General features: G+C 38.9%; 1 protein-coding gene across 1 annotated transcript; it reads right to left on the minus strand.

Moving 5' to 3' along the window:
• Nucleotides 1-14,254: 14,254 nt before the first annotated feature.
• Nucleotides 14,255-20,603, minus strand: LOC135461915 (uncharacterized). Its single transcript, XM_064739199.1, has 10 exons — nucleotides 20,587-20,603; nucleotides 19,520-19,576; nucleotides 19,114-19,150; nucleotides 18,521-18,711; nucleotides 18,258-18,400; nucleotides 17,630-17,784; nucleotides 17,033-17,105; nucleotides 16,264-16,426; nucleotides 15,329-15,455; nucleotides 14,255-15,010 (listed from the first exon to the last, which is right to left on the minus strand). The coding sequence occupies exons 2-10, from the start codon at nucleotides 19,568-19,570 to the stop codon at nucleotides 14,850-14,852; spliced, it is 1,101 nt and encodes a 366-aa protein (XP_064595269.1). The 5' UTR covers nucleotides 19,571-19,576; nucleotides 20,587-20,603; the 3' UTR covers nucleotides 14,255-14,849.
• Nucleotides 20,604-23,726: the final 3,123 nt, after the last annotated feature.

Raw genomic sequence — 23,726 nt, forward strand, 5'->3', positions numbered from 1 at the left:
CCTATATCTTGAAAGGTACATCAAGAGTAACTCGCGTGCACATAAAATTATATAACAACCATTAAATACGAAATACATTTGCTTGTGCATACTGCAGGAAGTTTAACTGGACAGTTGAGATGTCAGCAGGCGGTACGATATTGACGATATCTTATCACCAAATACAAACAAATCTATGTATTTGTAAGTCCTGCTGATATACAAGACACGTTGATAACCTTCGGAGGCAAGTTTTTCTCACACAGAAAGTTACTCGTCAAAAGTGTTCGTTCAGCCGTAACTTTTAATCCACATCGAGGGTGACTCATAATACGACAGAGCCAGCACTATACAAATAGACCAGTATGTCCCTTAGAAGATATCAGTGAATCTAGTCGTCGAAAGAGACATTCAAATACTAATCGTCAACCATAGCTGACCGATTTCCAAAAATAACACACTGACACAAACTAACAGACAACAAGAATATTAAAAAAGAAATTAGGATGTATTCAGGTAGACAGAAGAAGTCAACAGCTGTTACTGACGGAGGAAAAGACGCATGGAATGTCCAATCATTTTATAGTTCAAAGTCTTACCGTTTATTGCGTTTTTACATAACTGTACATATATAGTATACATTGTTTTATTACCGAGTCAAACTATTACTAAAACATACTACAGGGAAGGGGGAGCATTATTTAGATAAAGTAACAATTGTCATAGGACTGCTGAATATAGTAAACAAATAAATTCAGAGCCTGCTTTTTATGGAGCTGGGAAAGTGGCAGCAATTTATAAGCCATATGACGACTGTGCATTCTCTCTGGTTTTGCAAAGCGTGCAGAACTTTGAATCAAGCGCATTTTGGCTTATTTCTAGTGTTTGTTGACATGGGCGTTTCACCACGCAGGCGCAAGGCTGCTTTGTAAAACGGATCCCAGCAGAACAGTAATTTCTGTCACTTACCCCATCACAGGCTGCAGAGCAGACGGTCGCTTCAAGGTCAAATTGGACCGCATCTGTACCTGATCCCTCCAGGGCGAACAGTGTCAGAGTAAATGTTGTTTCTCCTCCATTCGTCTCGAAGCCATCTTTTTCAAAAAGAGGTTTGTATCCGTCCAACACACAACTAGAAGAATAAAGAACATATAACATGACAGTTCCAAACTCTGGACGCCCTTGGTAACATAGGCCAGCGCCATAGTTAACGGCCTTTTTGTGAAACAATAACACCTTTTGATGAAATTCAATTTCATTTTCACCCGTTTCAACTAAGGTGAACAATTCTGACTTTGCTTAGAACATAAATGTTAACTTTAATTTAGTTCCCATATTTGATGAATTGAAAATTTCTTTCTGAATTTCAGAATTCTCTAATCTTGACTAAAAGTCCGATTAGTCATTAGTAGTATATATATATGTGTGTGTGTGTCAGCACAGTGGTGTTTGCAGTGAAGTTGTGTAGTAGGGAGAGCATTGCTAAAACATCCTCGAGGGCGGCAAAGTATCGTATACCAGTTAAAACAGGATATATACGCGAAAGGTTGTTGTTGTGGACACAGATCTTCGTGGATGAGTTATACTCACTAGTTGTCGATAATGGGTAGGCTTACAGCTCCGCTGAGCAAGTTCATCTGTTCAATTTCTACACCTTTTTCATCTGCAAAAAGTATCCAGTACAATATGCTTAATGAAGTCCTGCTTTACCTCTAATAAAAAAAGCAAAACAAAACAAACAAAAAAAAAACATGCAAGGGTCATGTAATGTTATGTGGAGCACTGAAGGAACAAGACATACATTAATTTCAGAAAGATTGTTTTGTTTCCTACACCCCTTTTCACGGAGTCTAAGCTATCAACGTTTCACTCAAAGATATTTTTCAGTCTGCATGAAAACAAAGCTACTTTGTAACCAGCAGCCTGCTGATGTTCATGAATTTACCCCGGGCTCTATCCGGTTTCCCCCCACCACAATGCTGGTGGCCATCGTATAAGTGAAATATTCTTGAGTACGGCGCAATACATCAATAAAGTAAATAAATGAATAAGTAAATAAATAAATAAATAGATAACAAAGCTACTTTGAGACCAATCTTTCTGTTCTACAAGTCTCATAAAGAGCTCTAGGGTCACAGCACTGAAGGCTTTCATTGTGCTGTATTTTTGATGTGATATGTTTGATCTTTATTTCTAGTCATTCAAGCCCTAACAGTCAAAAATGTATAAGCTAATCCTGGTATAAATCACGTTACTTAAACTTTTAGCCAAACTCAGCAGCCAATGTTGTTATCCAAAGCCGAGTAATAATAGCAATAGATTTAGTTCGTATTTAAGACAATGCTACGCAGTTGTCTCTGGGCTTGGTACCGAACTGAAGACTTGACCTTAAGTTAAATCTGGGATAAGATGTTAAAACAGTATTAAGGGGCCTCCGCGGCTCAGTTGCTTAGCGCGCTAGCGCAGCGTAATCACCCAGGAGCCTTTCACCAATGCGGTCGCTGTGAGCTCAAGTCCAGCTCATGCTGGCTTCCTCTCCAGCCGTCCTTGGGAAGGCCTCTAAGCGACCTGCGGATAGTCGTGGGTTTCCTCCCACCATAATACTGGCCGCCGTCGTATAAGTGAAATATTCTTGAGTACGGCGTTAAACACCAATCAAATAAATAAATAAAATAAAACAGTTTTAACCAAGTTTACCCTGAACATTGATTGTTTTAGGTGTGATGGTAATTTTAGCAACCTTGATTCATTAGTACCAAAAACATGTAACTTGAGTTTTTAAATATCTATCAAGATGTTTTTCTCCGTGCTAACCTTAATTTTAAAAAAGGGAATGCCCATTTTAATTGCTGTATAAACTTTACCAGTATCAAAGCCGCTCATGTAAACCCGGACAGTGATTGTGTCTCCAAATCTGGCTAACGATATGGGATTATTTGCAGCGTCTAGCAACTCAAGCGTGTAGGTCTGGTCCGTAGCTACGGTTGCAGTAATATTTTTGACTGTTGGAGTTCCTCCTCTGTAATCAAATATTTATGATTAACATTCACTCGACATCTGAATCCATATAACAAATTACTGATCACAACATCTGTCGATCTTCTTATGGAAGAAGTTAATTTACATAAGGTTGTGGTTAACGGGTATAAGTGTTACATGCCTGTAGCAAACGACTGCTCCATTTATGCCCTCAACAGGTAACGAAAATCCAGACTATACATTAACTATCTGGTTACATTTAGGCATATTTCAGCCAAGCTTGTTGTACAAGTAAATGCCCGTAAATATGCCAAAACGATGTTCAAAGCCATCAAGATGAACGTATTAATACCAGCTTAGGTTGACTTCCAAGTAAACAACTGATGTGTGAGAAATCGGATTCACTAAAGTTTGGAGGTTTGGAAACTATTGCAATAAACACTCACAATCAAGATGGGTATTAAGTTTAATTCATTTATTTGACAGGGAGAAATTAAAATAGGATATCACTCTTGGAGGGGAAGGGTGGGGGGCACTGGCTCGGCTGAAGAGGGAACGGGGGAGGGCACTACAGGCGTAGGGCCACGTGAAACATGTGTGTTTTGGTGACGGGCGAGCGTCATAAGTCACGCCGAAATGTAGAATACTATATTCCACCTCTTATAGTATATTCTAGGATATGCGCTTATTTTGGTTTAAATATCGAATTGATGTGTGAGAAATCTGATTTATGTGCATTTTTACGCGGGAGTTTCCTGGATACATGCTTGCTTTAATAGATGGCGCCTTATGCCGAAGGAAAATTATGGTACAACACGCTGAAGATAGAGAAGGTGTTTCATTAAGAGATTTTACTTTTGAAAGTGAATGATAAATTTATGACCTGGCTGACTAGATACTAAAATATGTGGTGCACTTACGTGTCAGTACCAATAACATCGGTTATTGTTAGCATTGGATTGGCAGTTGTGTAGATACAGTTGAAAAGAAACCTCGGATCGGTGACCTGAACGACGAGGGGGAATTCTTGTAGCGTGAGTTCTACCTGGTATTCTGCTACAGACTGAAAACAACCGAATACAGGCAAACAAATGTGAGAGGTGTGTCACAGTGAGAGGCCTTAGAGAAACATCACGACCGGCAGGACTAAACGGTTCACACAGCTTGTTAATCTATGTGTCGAAGCAGGTCAGGTCAACAATCGCAAGGTCAATTCCCAAAACGATGTATAACACAAACCACTAAAGAACTAAGAAAATAAGACATATTACGGTGCATGTGTATACCGGGTTGGCAATGTTGCAGTCAGCACGCACGTCAGCAATAGTGTACACGTCATCACCGTCTGCATCATTGTCTGAGCACGTTGCGAGGTTACCTCTGCCGTACATCTTCACAACAGTGTTTGTACCAGGAAGAGAATTAGTATACGTTATGCTGACTGGTCCTCCGGGAGTCGATCCACAATCAACAACAACTGTAACAAAAGGAAACGGAATGCATCTTCACAATGTCGATTTTGTAACAAATTTCACGAATTTTGAACAGTAACACGTGTACCGGCGAAGCTGGTCTGTTTTAATAGGTAATTATTAGGGCTATTGTATAAAATAGCAAAAATACAATTGGACTTGCGCTGATCGTTTTTTATTTTTTGCCAAAACTCTTCATTTTGGAGAAAAATGTACTTGTGTTGACGATGACATCAACTGTGGTCGGCCTTTAATGCAGATCTTATTATTTTGATTATTTTGTTATTTATCAGGCTTCCAAGATGAAAACTTGAAGTCGATTGTTCCTGCTCGGATTATTATTCTTTAAGAAATTTGCCTTTTGTAACTTTGCTAGAAAATTGCCGCCATTTTGGAGGTTTCTTTTAAGAAACTTCTTCTCCACAACACACTTATTGGTGTTACAAAGTTTACTCAGATCGGTTTAAAACTGTACATTTATTTGATTGGTGTTTTATGCCCTACTCAAGAATATTTTACAAAAAAAACCAGCATTATGGTGGGAGGAAACCGGGCAGAGCCCGGAGGAATTGCACGGCCGTACGTGGGAAGGTTTGCCCGCAAGCTGTGGATGGTCGAGGAAGCCAACATGTGCTGGACTTGAACTCACAGCGACCGCATTGGTGAAAGGCTCATGGGGTCACTGTGCCCCGCTGGCGCGCTAACACCCTCGTCCACGGAGCTCCGCCCCCACCCAGTCGTTTTCAGTATACTGCTTATGGACATAAAAAGTGCCAATTTATGTAGACTGCGTAACAGTTGTGAACTTTGTCGCCGTACATGCATCTTTAAGGTACATGTCTGACAAAGCCAAACTACCTTTTATTGAATAGCGATAAAGCCCTCGCTCTATTATGTAACCACTTTGTTTTGACTTTGTTTTGTACTGCAAATTTCAAGAATTGAAATGTGTTACCGTTGCTGTTGCAGTCTGTGCTATATGTCATACAGCGGGTAGGAAAAAGAGACTTTCATCAGCTCAACCAAATGCCATCAAACCGACTGAAGTTATACGGATATGTATTTTTGTGCTGAACTAGCACGCCATAAAGCACTACGCCACGGAGGCTCCGAAATAAATAAAAACATAAAAGATCTTTGAATACTTACAGTCATTTACAGTGGTTGTTATAGCTGCATTCGTATCCTGTACGAATTCAGTAAAATAGACATTTAAATTACAGTTCATAAAAGGATAGTTGTACGAAAATATGTAACACGTACAGTAGTAGAATGCAGAAGTTCAGATCGGTAATTCAGAAAGCTGAGGCAGAAATTAACTAGGAATGGTAAAACTTTGCTAGGCCGATTAAATACAGAACTGGAAACAGTACAGCAAAATATTACAGAAATATAAGAAATTTACACATTAAAGGGACTAATGTCATATAGTTTACAGGTGTGTGGAAAATCACTGTATCTGAAGTAAACTCAAAATGAGAGCATCATGCCATTTAAATGGCACACAAGTCAGATAAGATAAAAAAAATGTGGACATTTGTTAGCGGTAATCTGTGTCAAAATAACTTTGTCGGTCCTTCCATCCGTCAGAAACTCACCTGGCGCATGAGAGCCACGGCCACACAGACCATTAGTGTGAACTTCATCATCTTACCTGTAAATGGATGTCCATTTTATCGCTTTACTATGAAACCTGATTATAAATTGTTATTATTATAGACACAAAAATATTAACAAACACATGAACACAGTCACTCAGCTCCATCTATCACATATATTCTCTTTCGTCAGGTTTATAAGTGTGTGTGTGAGGATCGGGGGTGGGGCAGGGGGGAATAGTTGTTTTCGCTTAGAGGCCAGCGTGATGGTGGGAGGGAACCGGGCAAAGCACACGGGAAGCGCACGATCATCTATACCTTCGACCCGAGAGGTGGACTTGAACCCATAGCCAATGCATTTTTGAGAGGTTTCCTTTCGATTATGTTGAGCATAATTAAGGGGATGTACAAATTATACTGAATAGATATAATCTCCTGTTATTTTACTGGAATCTGGAATGCACACCTGAAATATTCAATTCCCTATTAGGACTAAGTTTAACTGAAAAAAGCTCATTTCGAACTCATTTCCTCGTAGCCACAGTAATAAAGCCGATTCTATTCGAAAGAAATAAAGCCGACTGCAAGAAAAAGAAACATTTCCGACGTTATTGTGGAGAAAAGGCGCATCTGTGGCTCAGTAGGTTAGCGCGCTAGCGCAGCGTAATGACCCAACAGCCTCTCAGCATTGCGGTCGCTGTGAGTTTAAGTCCAGCTCAGCAATCTGCTGATGGTCGTGGGTTTCCCCGGGCTCTGCCTGGTTTCCTCTCACCATAATGCTGACCGCCGTCGTGTAAGTAAAATATTCTTGAGTACGGCGTGAAACACCAATAAAAAAAAATATTGTAGATAAATAAAGTCAAGTTGAATGATGAAAAATAAAACCAAGGTGAATGATGAGAAACAAAGCCAAGGCGAATGATGAGAAACAACGCCAACGTGAATGATGGGAAATAACACCAATGTGAATGATGAGAAACAAAGCCAACGTGAATGATGAGAAACAAAGCCAACGTGAATGATGAGAAACAACGCCAACGTGAATGATGAGAAATAACACCAGCGTGAATGATGAGAAGCAACGCCAAGGTGAATGACGAGAAACAACGCCAATGTGAATGATGAGAAACAAAGCCACGGCGAATGATGAGAAACAACGCTAACGCGAATGATGAGAAATAACACCAACGTGAATAAAGAGAAAAACAGTCAAATGGAATGATGAGAAATGCAGGTTAAAAGAGTTAAATACGAAAAAAAATGGCCGGAGTGCATGGCTAAAGAGAAATAAATGTGAGGAGAATTGAACAGAAAGACATGAATAATAGACATATAGTTTATAAAGGTTGACTCTGCTTCATTGAATAGATTTTTGTCTGACTAAATGTTAGACTGTGGCGTCTTGAAAACATTCCGTCTACGCCTGTATTATCCAGTCGTTCGGATTTTTAATAGACAAATGCGCACAAAAGTTGACTGTTATCAAAAGTGTAATGAGATTAGAAAGTTAAATAGGAAGTGCAAATTAACCAACGACCATAAATAACACCGTCCGTAAAATATTCGGCCTGTTAAATATTTGGCTTGATACCGTCTAATATGCAGCTTGGCATATCTTAATGACAGCTTATCAGTATAGTTCTTGAAACTGTGTTTAAAACAGCCCTATATGTAACAGTCGCTGAGTAATTAAATTTGGAAAACTGAAAAGTGGTTTCAAACAGGATATAGTTAAACTGTCTACAAATAATTAACTTACTACTTTTTTGGACTGTTCCACGCACTGCAACGCTCTGACTGCTGGATCCTTGTGGTAACTGGTTAAAACTCAAGTTTTCATTTTAAGCGCCGAAACATGGAATTTAAAGCCTATTTGCACACAGATGCCGGATTTGACGACCTCAGAAATCTTTTGAAGATAGATGTCAGACAAACGCACTTTGTAAACGCAAGTCACAACTGTATAGTCACGACGGTGAATACCTACAGTTGTACAAAGAGTACAATGACAGACTGCTCTATCATCTGAGACCAAAGAACCTGGTACGGTGAGGCGGAGAATCTGCCCCAGAGAGTGCAAATTTCGAAATCGAAGTACCCATAAAAGTTATATGGCCATAAAAGAAATGCTTGCTTATTAATAACCCGACAAAAAAATGCACTTTCGATCAAAAACGCCATCTTGAATTAGAATGATTGAGGTATGGTATTAGGTAACATTTGACAACTGTAGCGAGTGAGTGAGCGAGTGAGTGAGTGAGCGCTTGGGGTTTAACGTCGTACTCAACAATTTTTCAGTCATATGACGACGAAGGAATCATTAGGGTGCATGTACGTGTAATGTGCCTTCTTGTTGCAGGACGGATTTCCACCGCTCTTTTATTTAGTGCTGCTTCACTGAGACGACTTACCGAAGGCAAGTAAGCCGCCCCGCCCGAGCCATTATACTGATACGTTATACGTATACGTATACGTATACATTATACTGCACTATCCCCTTCATGCTGAACGCCAAGCGAGGAAGTTACAACTTCCTCTTTTAAAGTCTTAGGTGTGACTCGATCAAGGATTGATCCTGGATCTACCAGTCCCGAAGCGGACGCTCTACCAACTGTGCTATCCGGGCCGGTCCAACTGTAGCGAAACCATACCCCAGTTCTGGTTGAGAGCACGGGGACCTCGGCTATCATTAACATTAACATGTCATGCGTAGCGGAAGTATAAGGCTGAAAGTTACATTAGTTATATTTTTATTTAATTGATTGGTACATAACGGCATGCTCAAGAAAGTTCAGAAAGTTACATGTGTGGTGCAGTGATTTTCACAAGTCTACATTGTCTAATGTTAAGAAAAAAATATCTTTCAGTGTCACTGGAGTCGGCTAAAAATTTTCAATTTTTTGATCTATACATCGCCTCGGTGCATTTTTGGAGCTTTACAAGTTGCGTGCTAGCCATATAACAGGAAAAGAAAGAGTAAAACAGAGCTAAAAATAAGAAGTGGCCTTAATGAGTGTGTCAGTAGCTGTCGCTCACAGCTATAGTAAGTTTCGCTGCTAGAGCTGCACACTTTTTTTCACTGAAGCCGATTCTCCCGCCTTAACATACCAGGTCCTTTCGATTTCATTTTCTAATCAACCAGGCGTTACATTACACTAAACAATAATTCGTCCAGTTTCGAGAGTTTGCAATGTGGCAACAGTAGAAAGCGTTTGTCCATTTTTAACGCTTTTAAATTAAAACCTGAATAGCACAGAAAAGAAGCAATGGATTATGGGCGATGATCTAGCGCCACCTGCAAGGTCTGCTTATTATATGTCAAAATTCACTGATATTTCCTCGGTAACATCGAACACAACTATACAAGGTTTATTTGAGTTTCCCTATTCACTGAAGGTAGCAATCTTCAGCGTGGGTGAGGTACATAACATGTCATCACAGATACAGGGATTCCAGGTATTAGGTATTTGTTTATCCCTGGTGGCAACTATAGTGCTTCATGATTAAGTATGAAACATCATCAATTTATTTGGCGTCAGATTATTGCAGGTCTGAATTCTTATTGTTCCAGACATCTCTTTCTGGGAATACGAACAGTCATTCTGACTGTCAACGACAGCGCTAATGATAGTTTTCTCCTCCTGTTAAACAAAAGGTCATTCAGGTAAAAAAAAACTTTGTGCAAGAAGGAGTTAACAGTCAATGGATTTTAAAAAAATGTAGAATTATGAAGAGAAAGGACCCTTGCAACTAGATGGGAAACCTGTCGCTCAGGTCGAGTGCCAACCTGCTCACAGTGACACAAGGGCTTCCCAGGCGCTAAGGTTACAGAAAGTGCACTTGAAGCTGTTATGTTACATGTAAAGCCGATGAAATAGGCAAAGCTAAATTATTCGTTGCTAACCATCAACCTACTATATGTCATTAAATAATAACATAATATCCTTTTCCGTTTGATCTTGATATTTGAAACAAGATTTGTCTAACGAATTATACCGTGAATTATACAGAGTCTGTTATACAGTGTCTGTATAAAAATAAATCACAATTATTATACAGTGTCTGTAATAGACATTTATTACGAATCTAATCTGGTAAACAGGCACCCGCTATCACGGTGTAATTTTACGATATGCTATTAGCTGAAGTATTTAGCGTTGGGATTTCATTGGAAGAATACTATATATACTCTGCATAGATTTACAATAATTGGCAATATTTGAAGAAATATAAGAAAATAATTTCCTTTGTGGTTCAAATTAACTCCCCCATTTTCTACTTAGTTGTATTAAGCATTAAGAGAAGATACGCATTTATAGGAATCCGTCTCGTTATCCTATTCAACTCTGCCCTCACTGCTGCACCGATCTGGGACGATATCCTTTCTAGTTGTAAGGGGCCCTTGTAGGGAACAGCATCAGCTGTACAACTATTTAACACGTATTATAAGATACAGGTAATAAGAAAATCTTAATGTGACACAGAGAGAAAAAAAATCCATTACAAAGTCTTGTGTCTAACAGAATCACTTTTTCTTTGAGGATATGGATAAAACATGTGAAAATATTATGACCGTGTTTCAAAATAATAGCTTTAGGTCCAAAGGAAAGTATTATTTCCAACAGAGACCTTTACGAGAAAAAGCCATTGTTCTTCAAGATCGATTCTTTAGGAGACTTTCACAACATGGGCCATATTTCTCCTATATCGTGTATAGAAATCACGTTATAGCGCCATAAAGCTACTTTATTTACTGAAAAGACACGAAGAATTGATCTGCAAAGTTTTGTGAAAGTGGGCGCGGGGAAAAACTTTATGAACAAGATAAACTGATATATTAAGAGGAACCCTTTTGTGAAGCAAACCACTGAAACGGAAACCGTTATTCTAATCAACATCTAACCCGTATGCTCAAAGAAAACCCTTAATTTCCAGTTGTGATGCATATATCCATCAGAAACAACAATAACATGACCCAGTCTATCTTGTTACATATCTCACATTTCTGATGAGATGAACAGACAGAATAAAAACGCGATTTGTTGTAACACCTGTCTTCTTTTTTATGGTAGGGTATACTGAAATAAGGTCATCAGCATGAGCATAAACTATAATGTAAATTATAATACCGGATGTAAATTCTTAAGTTTGTGGATATGCTTCTTCTTTTATTAATCCAATTTTCATACAGATAATAATTTAATACTGTGCCATTGTCAGAAATCAGCTCAGTGTAACTAAGCCTTGTCGGAGATCTAATCGATATAAGGTTTGTGTACAGTCAGTAAGACCTTTAGGGTTCAGTACACAGTATGCGGTAGTAGTTTCCTGTCTCTTTCGAGTGAAGTGGAAAAATCTGATTTACAACTTCCATTCTTATGACTACTTACACTCAAGAGCTATATAGGAACGGCGTGTCCTCAGCCTAGGACACGTTAAGCCTTAAAGAGTAGTCTCCCATTAGATTACAAGAGTAATCCAGCCTCTTGTATATTGCTCGATTTTGTGTCAGGTTTGCCACAAATGCAGATCCCTTATAATTTCGCCGAGCTGTGTTGGTTATTATGTTTTTTGTTTGTTTGCCATAACTGTGCTAACCAATGACGTGTTGTAATTCAAATTGAAATCTGTGTAACTCAATCTAAATCAATTACGTGTTGCCCAAACTTAACCTTAAAAACATTTCAGAGGACTGTGTTTCAATTTGTCTCTGCATTTGTGATCTAAATTTGCCCGCTTCTGTAAAGGAAGATTTATTTTATAGGGATACATCATATGAACTGATTCTTGGGCAAACATTTATTTCAGCTGTAATAAACAGTCTTTGGGCAACTGGAAGGAAAGCTGCTATAAAGTTAAGCGCAATATCAGCGCGTGATACTGAAATAGCCTCATGTACATGTAAACTAAACTTGGACGACTATTATTATCCAGTTAAACTAGACAGTGAGATTACAAATTCTGAATGAACAGGAACAGTGTCTGCTAAGATTTCTTGAGCTTGTATTACGATACATAACGCTTCAAGAGTGTGACGGTTCATCGGTTCCTGTTCAAGGGTGTGACGGTTCATTTGTTCCTGTTCCAGAATGACACGGTTGATCGGTTCCTGTTCCAGTTTGCGACCGTTCCTCGCTCCTGTTCAAGAATACCACCTTTCCGCGGTTCCTGTTCCATCTCTTTCGTCATACCTCACTTTTGCAATTTATAAAATTTTAGAGCGCATAGAGCCAAAAGGTGTGGAACTGTTTATTACACTGCATGGTAATATATGAGGTCAGATGAATTTAGGGATTATGTAATTTCACATAAGTCCTTTTGTTAATCATCAGATTGATGTAGGGTATTATCTCTAGCTCTCTTTGTACATCTGGTGCATGTAGGGTTTGTCAAAGTCTGGAGACCCCGGAATGAAACCCGGGCCGGATTATTCCAAAGACTCTTAAAATGGTACTTGCTGCTGCCTTGTAGGCTTTCAGCACTGAGAGCAAAGAAACATGACTGGTTGGTCTGGAGACAGTATAATGTGAATGGATGGAGTGTCATGTCTGGCGTGTACGTCCTGATACTTTAACTCAGCATGACATGTACATACATACATACATACATACATACATACATACATACATACATACATACATACATACATACATACATACATACATACATACATACATACATACATACATACATACATACATACATACATACATACATACATACATACATACATACATACATACATACATACATACATACATACATACATACATACATACATACATACATACATACATACATACATACATACATACATACATACATACATACATACATACATACATACATACATACATACATACATACATACATACATACATACATCCATGTAGAGCTTGTGCATTTGTGCTTCTTTGAGTCTCTAGATGGGTATGCTGACATACAGAGGGACGAGACCCCTTCATCTGAAATTAGATTTACGAGATTATGCAGATAGAGATATTATTGTTCGGGCGTCATGTTGCCAGAATGTATTCTGTAAAACTTCTACCCATAACTCTCTATACAATTTGTATGTGTTCCGTTGAAATGTCATTAGTCATTAGTATGATTTGCATTCACAACTATCCACGTATGTAATTTGTGCTTTAATGATATGCCTTCAACCTTTGTGGCGCACATGATTTGTATTCACAACTCTCCACGTATGTATTTTGTGCTCTGATGTTATGCCTTCAACCTTTGTGGCGCACATGATTTGTATTCACAACTCTCCACGTATGTATTTTGTGCTCTGATGTTATGCCTTCAGCCTTTGTGAAGCACATGATTTATATTCATAACTCTCCACGTATGTATTTTGTGCTCTGATGATATGTGTTCAGCTTTTGTGACGCACATGATTTGTATTCATAACTCTTCACGTATGTATTTTGTGCTCCGATGATATGCCTTCAGCCTTTGTGAAGCACATGATTTATATTCATAACTCTCTACGTATGTATTTTGTGCTCTGATGATATGCGTTCAGCTTTTGTGACGCACATGATTTGTATTCATAACTCTTCACGTATGTATTTTGTGCTCTGATGATATGCGTTCAGCTTTTGTGACGCACATGATTTGTATTCATAACTCTTCACGTATGTATTTTGTGCTCTGATGATATGCGTTCAGCTTTTGTGACGCACATGATTTGTATTCATAACTCTTCACGTATGTATTTTGTGCTCTGATGATATGCCTCTCACAATAGACAAGACACATGGTGCCCTGCCTTGTCACAGTAGACAAGACACATGGCGCCCCGCCCTGTCAAATATACAAGACACATGGCGCCCCGCCCTGGCACAATAGGCAAGACACATGGCGCCCCGCCCTGTCAAATATACAAGACACATGGGGCACCCTGTCGCAGTCACTAGTTACCTGGCGCCCAGTCACATTACACCAGGCTCGGCCTTGTCACAATATACATGTACAAGGAACTTGGCGTTCCAGCTATCCACATTATACCAATTGAATGACGTTTGAGTCTACAGCAATATATTGCTTATAATAAAGTTCTAGGCATGACCAGACAGGTTCTCTAACTCTTCGGCCACGAAATTTCTTGTCATATCACATGTAAAGAAAATGTTGTTGTAACTCTAAAGAAAACAAGAGTGACAATAAATATGCAAGAGTTAACTGACTCCGTTTATTGGGTAAAACATAGAATCCTGCTTATTTGAGTCGATATATAGCTTCATACAAAATACACTGAGAAAAATGTTGAACTTTTGCCTTAATATCTAAGACAAGTTTTCCGAAACTTTATTTTTCTTGCTTTTTACCCATTCCGCAAGTAGAGTATCCATTCTGCAACCTCTTTCTGTGACGTGATCAAAGAGACCGTGTTGGATATACTACCGTAAAATGATAGTTTCGCTGAGGTCTTTTCCATACCAGTTGTTCCGAACAAGAAAAATCGTCAACTTTGTAAGAGTGTAGGACATTTTACACCTTTATTTAGCGTCCGATAAAGCAGGGAAACATTTGATTTCTACTGACGTGGGGGTTTCCCCTACATACACCTGATACAGGGTGTTTTGTATCCATGCCAAGTTATCTCTCATTCAACTTATAATATATTATTCAGACAAAGGTTTAATTATTTTTAGATTTAGCCTGATGAGAAATTTGAAGCCAGTGCAAAAAGACAGATGGTAGCTTATATAAGTGGCAAAGTATATACAAGGTGCAGAGCGGTAACCATATTATGTGTGTGTGTGGAATTTCTTCGTCATCTTGTCAGTCAGGGTCAGAACTTAAGGAGGGTTTATGCGCCTTGCTTCTGTTGCTCACGACGTCTGGTGGTGAACATGAACACGACAATAACCATGGCAACAAGCAGCAGCACGGCTAGGACAGCCACGGTGACGATGAAACCAAGGCTTTGCATGCACGTGACGGCATTAGAGCCGTCCTCAGTCGTATGACCTGTAAGAAAGGTAACCATTATACAAGACCATGTTCTCTAAGTCGTCTCATTGTCCCGTTATGTGAACTCAAGGAATTTGGATTTAATATAAAATCAAACGTCAGATCCGTTACAAGGCCAATTATGTTAATAATAACAGACATAATGGCGAACGACATATATTTGACTGTTGGCAATTGGTTATTGGTATAGACGGTATAGCTTTAAAAATAGATCTCTCTACATACAGGTGTAAATAGGAAGTATATTAAGTTCTTACTTGGTTGTGAAAAACATAGTGGCGATAGACACGGGAGTAAGAGGTGCGATATACTCACTGGAGGACGGTAACTGTACACCCGCTGGGAGAACGAATAACTTTGTCGACAACTTCAGGGTCTCATCTTCTGTAGGTTCGTCGTCAGCAGCTCGCCTCTTTCTCTTTCCTGGTACACCACAGTTATTCTGTCAAATAAACCAGAAACAAATATTTTTAATGCCTTCAGGAAAAGTTATTCATGTATTATTTTTCTTCCAGTGGTTACAATTTACACAAGGTAGCACATACTTCTTGAGAGGTCCATTAAATGTCTCTGGCATACACTATAAATTATACCAGCGTGTTATATCGGTATACGACCTGATATTTTCGTCGATATGATCGATATTGGGAAACTAAATATTGATCACCTCGATCATCTCGTTGGCTGAAGTACCTGTATAGCCAACCCTTGCTGTGTTTTCTAGGACCCTTTCCCGGATAAAGGAGCAAGCCTGTTTCTTATAGCTAGTTGAAAGTTTGTCACACTATCTTCTTTCACTATCTTTTTTCATAACTGCTCGTGGTAGTCACTTTCTTATACTCAGTCAAAGTATTACTGAGACAAAGTATACAGAGACAGATGTACGCGTATGATATCGTGAAATGTAGACAAATGCCTCAAGAGAGCAGGATAGATTTTGAAATATAATTACCCTGTTACAAAAAACAATATAAACAATACATGTAACGTCTGCTTTATAATGTTCTGAGAGAGGTGTAATAAATTGCAATCAGTATGGTGACTTTGTTTGAGCACTATACATCAACCATCGGAACCAAAGGAACTTTCAGTGTCAAGGGATCCGTTTTGCAATGCTTACGCAACCCTGTTTCAAACGCATTTATTTTGATGATGCATGTTTTCAGTAGGTGTTGTCGTGGAGGATTCGCCACGCAGGCGCATGACTGCTTAGTAAAACTGGCTGCAGAACAGCAATCTCTGTCACTTACCCCGTCACAGTTGACAGGACAGATGGTCGCTTCAACGTCAAATGTGACGTCATTGGAACCTGATCCTTCAAGAGCGAATAATGTCACGGGAAATGTTGCTACTAATCCAGCCGAGATGAACCCGTCTTGGACAAACAGAGGGCCGTATGGGGCCACCACACAACTAGAAAAATGAAGGACATACCGAATACAAAGGCGACAACATTGAGATAAACCCCCAGAGCGGAGACGACGGTGTGACAGTTGGCAAATGGTCACACGAAACGTGTGAAATTAGACCTCTGATCAATTTACCTCTAGGTTTTGTCCAATTGTTCATGTAAAAGTTTGAAAAGTTGAAACCTTGGCGCCTCACATAGATCATTGTCTTAAGCAGAACTAGGTATAATATAGGTAGGTTAACTGAAATGTATTATACGCCACTGGCTGAAAACAATGTGTTACAGGCCTCAGTTCTGGAAGCCATTGATCAACGACCAGTTAATCATAGTTGATGCAGGATTTTCATTTTGAGAACAAAAAATTCAGTAAATTAAGTTTCATTTGTTCATTCAACAATCTTGACTTCACTTTAGAATGGAACTCTCCATTTTTCATCATTAGTTCAATCATATCAGCTCATAAATTGTAAATTTGAATACAGAAATGAAGTTTATAAGCATTGATAAGCATCTGTGATGACAACACGGCCTGGTGTACCAGATAAAAATAAGGCACGAGTAGGGTTGTTGTTTTGTACACAGAATTTTCATGGATGAGAGAGACTCACTAATTATCGATAATGTTTACGCTGATCGTTCCGCTTGATACGTTCATCTGTTTAACTTGTACACCATTTTCATCTGAAAAACATCATCCAAAGCATAATTATGAACTTGTTTAAGTTTGTTACCATTTTAGACGGAGCGCTGAAAAATAAGTTCAGAAATGACAAAATGATGTATTGGGTATCCAAGATCTGTAAAAACGTCCGGTACTTCATCTAGGTTATGATTTTACCAGTTATGATAATTTGTCTTAATTATTCGAGGAGTGCCGTTCGATATATAAAAGTCAAAAATATTGTTGTGCACAAGGCACAAACATGTACCGTTACATGTCAGAAGAACATTTCCTTTTGACGAAAATGTCACATTCTGAAACATAGGGAATATCACAATTTTAATGGATGTACATATCCCCATCGGTGCCGCTCATGCTAACTTGAAGAGTGACATAAAATAAAAGTTAAGTTGAAACATCTGCCATCTGTTTTCGGCGCTGTAATGTTGTAAATAGTGCACTTTTTTGTATATATCCCAATCAAGTGACGAAAATGTCAAGTTCTAAAACAAAGGGGATATCAAAATTTGATTTATGTACAAACCAGCATCAGTCCCGCCCATTCTAACTTGTAGAGTGACATCGTCACCAAACAGTGCTGTAGTTGTCACTGCATTTGTAGCGTCTAACAACTCAAGCGTGTATGTCTGATCGCCAGGTATATCTACAGGAATATCTTCGGTCGTGGCAGGTCCTCCACTGTAAACAAATATTCATGAAAAATAATTCATTTATGAATTAAAGCCACTCCGCTAAAATACCCGTCACAGTAGAAATCCTTTCATCTATATCATGCTAAAATTGCATGTGTAAGATTGTGGACAAGGGGTACACTTTTGTATACCTGCAGCAAACAATTGTACACATTTCAACAATTGTACACATTTCCACCTGCGCTATACATGTATGCAAAAACATGTCACTGTTCTACACGATATATGACTCCCAATTTATAGAGCTAAACCAAAACTCGAAATAAACCCGACATGAGCAGTGGATTTTCATGTAAACCGTTTCATGTGAATAATCTTGGTACTACTGAATTATTTGAAGGTATATTTATTAAGTTATTTGTAAAACCCCACTATGAAGTCAGGACCCAGCAGGGTAGGCCTTGACACTGAAATACATATTTTAAGATGGATATAAAGAAATATAAGAGATGGACTTACAAGACATTACCAGCAGCGTCGGTTACTGTTAGCGTAGGAATACCAAGTGTGTAGATACACCTGAAAGTAAACCTCGGGTCCGTTGGTTGAACAATTATGGGAAATTCTTGGAGCAACACTTCTATCTCGATGTCTGCGGTAAGCTGAAAACGACCGAATAAAAACACACAATTGTGAGACGGGTATCACAGGGAAAAGCCTGAAAAACAGGAATAAACGGCGCACACAACAAACTTACAAAGGTATTCTGCAGATATACCTACCGGGTCGTTATCAACACAGTCAGTGCGCACGTTAGCAATAGTGTACACGTCATCACCATCCGCATCATTATCTGTACACGCTGCCGTGCCATCTCTGCTGAACATCTTCACAATATTGTTGTTAACAGGGTCTGGATTAGTTAACGTTATGCTGACTGGTCCACCTACAGTCGTTCCACAGTCCACAGCAACTGTAACAAAGAGGAGACGAAATGATGTGATATAATTATGTTTAACGCTGTCAGCATGGTGAATAAAGGTTAGGAAATCAATCCATGTAAATGACTACATTTATTTTGGACGGAGATAATATTTACAACAAAAAAAAAGAGAGCAGAAATACAGCGGCGTCAGTTTTCTAAGGTCTTTGCCTTTCAATATGGTGCACAATTTTACATCATATATTATATCATGATTTAGCTGGCAAGATGGTGGACAGTTTTTCAGGATGGACTATACCAGAGTGTATCCCAGGCAAACCAACAACGTTTTGCTAAATTTAAAGCATCCAACGATGTTACAAATATATAATATACACGTAAGTTGTACAAATATTAACATATTAATGAAATAAAAGGTCTACGGCTACTTACAGTCAGCGACAGCGACATTTATGGCTGCATTGGCCTCCTGTAAGAGTACATTGGGAAAGTGGTAAATAACTGAGCTGTTTGAATTTACAGTTAAAATATGAGGGCTGGTATGAAAATGTTAACCATAGAACAATATAAAAATACAGTGGGATAAATAAAGAGCACTAAGACATTAAAATAACTCAACATTTTCAGACAAAACACATGGTAAAAGAGATGGGAAAAAAAAGAACAGTAATAGAGTAATATATAACAGTTACACAGTACATTAATATGAAGTAGGCATTTTAAGATCATGTGAGGAATAGCTGTGTTCGAAGTAAAATCAATATATCCATTTATGGAGTCTTAGCCGTAATCTGTGTCAGAATGACTTAGTGGGTCCTACCATCCTTGAGCAACTCACCTGGCGCATAAGAGCCACGACCAGACAGACTACTAGTGTGAACTTCATCATCTTTACCTGTAAAGGATATCTTGTCCCTGTACTGTGAAACTTGATTTTAAGGCGTTATCATAACCAGAAGAATGTAAGCAAAATACATGATACGGCATATCCATGTAAACAACGTGCCACAAACATGGGATTGAGAGCATAAAGCGCACAATTCTATCCTCGCGATAGACAGGATTATACAAAATGAATCTGACACTGTTGTTATTTTACTGGCATATAGGTCGTATACAGGGCTTAAACATTCATGTTTCAGAAATGGCATATTATAGAATTCATTTCATTGTAATTTCTTTTGTGAACTATCACTGTTTAAAAAATGATCTAATTCAACAGAAATTAAGCCGACCTGGCTTATAAATGAATGTATATCCGGCCTGTAAATGAATATAAAGCCAACTTGACCGAAGTTAATTAAGCCGACCTTGTCTAATTCATGAAAAATCCAATTTAATTTAACGCGAGTACAGCAGACGTGAATTTAAAGAAAGTTTAGAAAAGTTGATGTAGAAAGTATTGTGAAAAAATCTAAAGTGAGAAGGAATTCATATATGAAAAAAAAGTTTCTTACAGCTATGAATACCACTTTCCGTAAGACATGCGGAAAGTGAAGCAACCTGATACACTTGGGCCCATCTTTGTCAAACGTCTTCAGACAAAACTATTTAAAACTATTTCTTCACTATATACAGAACAATGTACCAACCACAGTTTGAGATCTTCCCAGGGTTTGACTATTTATGGACTTGCAATTTATGATTTAACTGTTAAGTTGCTTAATAAGTATGAGCGGTGCATGGCTGTACCATCTGTTACAAATTAAAGACATAGCATTTTGACATTTTCGGCTATTTCGGACATTGATGCATGGACTGTGCCCAGTACAGTCTTCGACAAAACATAAAAAGCAGCTGGGAAATTCAACTGAAACTAATTCGTTGATAGTTATTTGGTGAACTTTTGTGAGAAATTGTTTCACAGAGGTTACAGTTAAACAAAAATACAAAAAATCAACTTACAGTTTCCGTTGACTTTTCCTCACAAGAAGCTGATGGATAGTGGACCAGACTTAGTCCGCCTTCGTTTTTTATAGCCACCGCTACCTGACCTTAATCTTTGCGGTTTTCAATTGGGCGCGGCCACCTCCGTACAATGCATTTAAAGACGTTCTTTGACATGATGAGAAACTGTTGAATTGTTATGAATAAATAATCATTCCTTTTACGATTCGAGTGAATGCTGGTACTTGGTGATATAAGCAGGGATTCCTTTTGGAAAAAAGAAATGGTACTATAAATGTATTTCAATATGAATACATATAAAAGTATGATTTGACCCGAAATTGTCCCTTTTAAAGCTCGGTCCTTTACATTTCTATCTGTGTGTATTGTGTCATATGAATTGAGAATCAACATGAAGGTGGTGAAAAAGCCGTATTCACCTAGATAACGTAAAAGAATTAAAGACCACACATAATTTTTCATCAACATACACTGGTTGAAGCACAGCTTAGGTAAAGTTAGGCCTATATCTTTTTCCTTTTGTTTCGACGATAGGGCCAACTTATTACTACTTATATCCTTGCTGTAACATACGGGGTGTAGGTCTGTATCCTTGCCGTCACACGGGGTGTGTAAGTCTGTATCCTTGCTGTCGCACGGGTGTGTGTAGGTCTGTATCCTTGCTGTCACACGGGATGTGTAAGTCTTTATCCTTGCTGTCACACGGGGTGTGTAGGTCTGTATCCTTGCTGTCACACGGGGTGTGTAGGTCTGTATCCTTGCTGTCACATACGGGGTGTGTAGGTCTGTATCCTTGCTGTCACATACGGGGTGTGTAGGTTTGTATCCTTGCTGTCACACGGGATGTGTAGGTCTGTATCCTTGATGTCACATACGGGGTGTTTAGGTCTGTATCCTTGGTGTCACACGGGATGTTTAGGTCTGTATCCTTGCTGTCACACGGGGTGTGTAGGTCTATATCCTTGCTGTAACATACGTGGTGTAGGTCTGTATCCTTGCTGTCACACGGGCTGTGTAAGTCTGGATCCTTGCTGTCGCACGGGGTGTGTAGGTCTGTATCCTTGCTGTCACATACGGGATGTAGGTCTGTGCCCTTGCTGTCACACAGGGTGTGTAGGTCTGTATCCTTGCTGTCACATACGGGGTGTAGGTCTGTGCCCTTGCTGTCACACGGGGTGTGTAGGTCTGTGTCCTTGCTGTCGCACGGGGTGTGTAGGTCTGTATCCTTGCTGTCACATACGGTGTGTAGGTCTGTGTCCTTGCTGTCACACGGGGTGTGTAGGTCTGTATACTGGCTGTCACATACGGGGTGTAGGTCTGTGTCCTTGCTGTCACATACGGGGTGTGTAAGTCTGTATCCTTGCTGTCGCACGGGGTGTGTAGGTCTGTATCCTTGCTGTCACATACGGGGTGTAGGTCTGTGTCCTTGCTGTCACACGGGGTGTGTAGGTCTGTATCCTGGCTGTCACACGGGGTGTGTAGGTCTGTGTCCTTGCTGTCACACGGGGTATAATCTGAATTTTTTCCATCTTGTTAGCAAGAATACAACACTGTTTATATGTACCCATCACCATATATTTATTTATTTATTTATATATTTGATTGGTGTTTTTTACGCCGTACTCAAGAATATTTCACTTATACGACGGCGGCCAGCATTATGGTGGGTGGAAACCGGGCAGACCCACGACCATCCGCAGGTTACAGACAGACCTTCCCACGTACGACCCCATCACCATATAGAGTGGATGTGAATTCTAAGATGATGTCTAAATGGTAGCACTCTTTGAAGCACACTTAGTTAAGTAAGCCCTTAACTACCACGGCAGCGTACATTACACAGGGCTAACTAACACTAAGTACGCTTCATGAAACCGGCATCTGGTGCTTAAACAGTGGACACTTCCTGTCAACAGAGATTTCCATGCCACCATATATCAGGGCAAGAAATCGTTTATTTCTATTCTAACATTTAAAAAAGTTCCCCACATTTTAAAGACCTTAAGCTATGAAAAGAAAGTTAGAAACCACTTATTTTTTCGTGCTTTAAACGCTTGGCCCGTTGATAAAAATATTACATATAGCTGCAAAGGTAGACAGTCTACTGGGTGTTGAGGAATGATCTAGTGGTTACAGGTGTTTATATTTCAGTCTCTAGGACACTTATGGTTTGTGTCTGTAGATTGTTCAGTTTGTCCAGCTCGATGACAGCGTTTGTGTGTCAAACTAACAAACTAAAAACAATCTAAGATAAAAATTTATAAATGGAAACGAAGTGTCATGGATTTCGACGATTTTCCCTTTATCACTATTGTCCTTGATGGATAGTGTTTGTAACAGTTAAAGGTAGTACTTCAGACAGTAAAATGGATAGTGTTTGTAACAGTGAAAGGTAGTACTTCAGACAGTAAAATGGATAGTGTTTGTAACAGTTAAAGGTAGTACTTCAGACAGTAAAATGGATAGTGTTTGTAACAGTAAAAGGTAGTACTTCAGACAGTAAAATGGATAGTGTTTGTAACAGTTAAAGGTAGTACTTCAGACAGTAAAATGGATAGTGTTTGTAACAGTAAAAGGTAGTACTTGAGACAGTAAGATGGATAGTGTATGAAGCAGTAAGATGGGTAGGGCTGCAAGCAATAAGACGGTTAGTGTTCGCAGCTGTAAAATGGGGAAATTTATGCAAATTCATGATGCACTTTCTAAGAGATTTGAGATTTATGAAAGGAAATTGTATTGCCTCACCTTACGCACTGATGAACAAATATAAGTTTCTTATCACATCACACAGGTTTACATGAAAGCTAAAAAAACGATCGGTAAAAGAAATATGAAAATAAAGACCATTTGGTTGTATATGATAGCACATCTGCGTCAATTTGGCGACGTCAAACATGATGGGATTCAACGATTTCCGCAATAGTTCTTACGAGGTTTTCATGTCATAAAATCAGGTTGAAAAGTCGTATTCTTCTATAGATCACCTGTATGCTGTTTACAAATTTTTTGACAGTTCACTTGAGTCATGAATAAAGTTCAAGGCATATCACATGAAACGGTGACATTTCATTTGTTTTCTTTCAGAATGATATAAACCTTTTGTCGACAAAAGCAGTCAAATTTCAAAGGAAAAAGAA

This window comes from Liolophura sinensis, chromosome 1 (assembly GCF_032854445.1).
Source record: "Liolophura sinensis isolate JHLJ2023 chromosome 1, CUHK_Ljap_v2, whole genome shotgun sequence".
NCBI lineage: Eukaryota > Metazoa > Mollusca > Polyplacophora > Chitonida > Chitonidae > Liolophura > Liolophura sinensis.

Coding starts and splice junctions, on each gene's coding strand:
- LOC135461915 (XM_064739199.1), bottom strand. CDS start 19,570: ATGATGAAGTTCACACTAGTAGTCTGTCTGGTCGTGGCTCTTATGCGC. Junction 18,712..19,113: donor AAATGTCGCTGTCGCTGACT/GTAAGTAGCCGT, acceptor TCTTTGTTACAG/TTGCTGTGGACTGTGGAACG. Junction 15,456..16,263: donor GTCCTGTCAACTGTGACGGG/GTAAGTGACAGA, acceptor TTTATTTGACAG/AATAACTGTGGTGTACCAGG.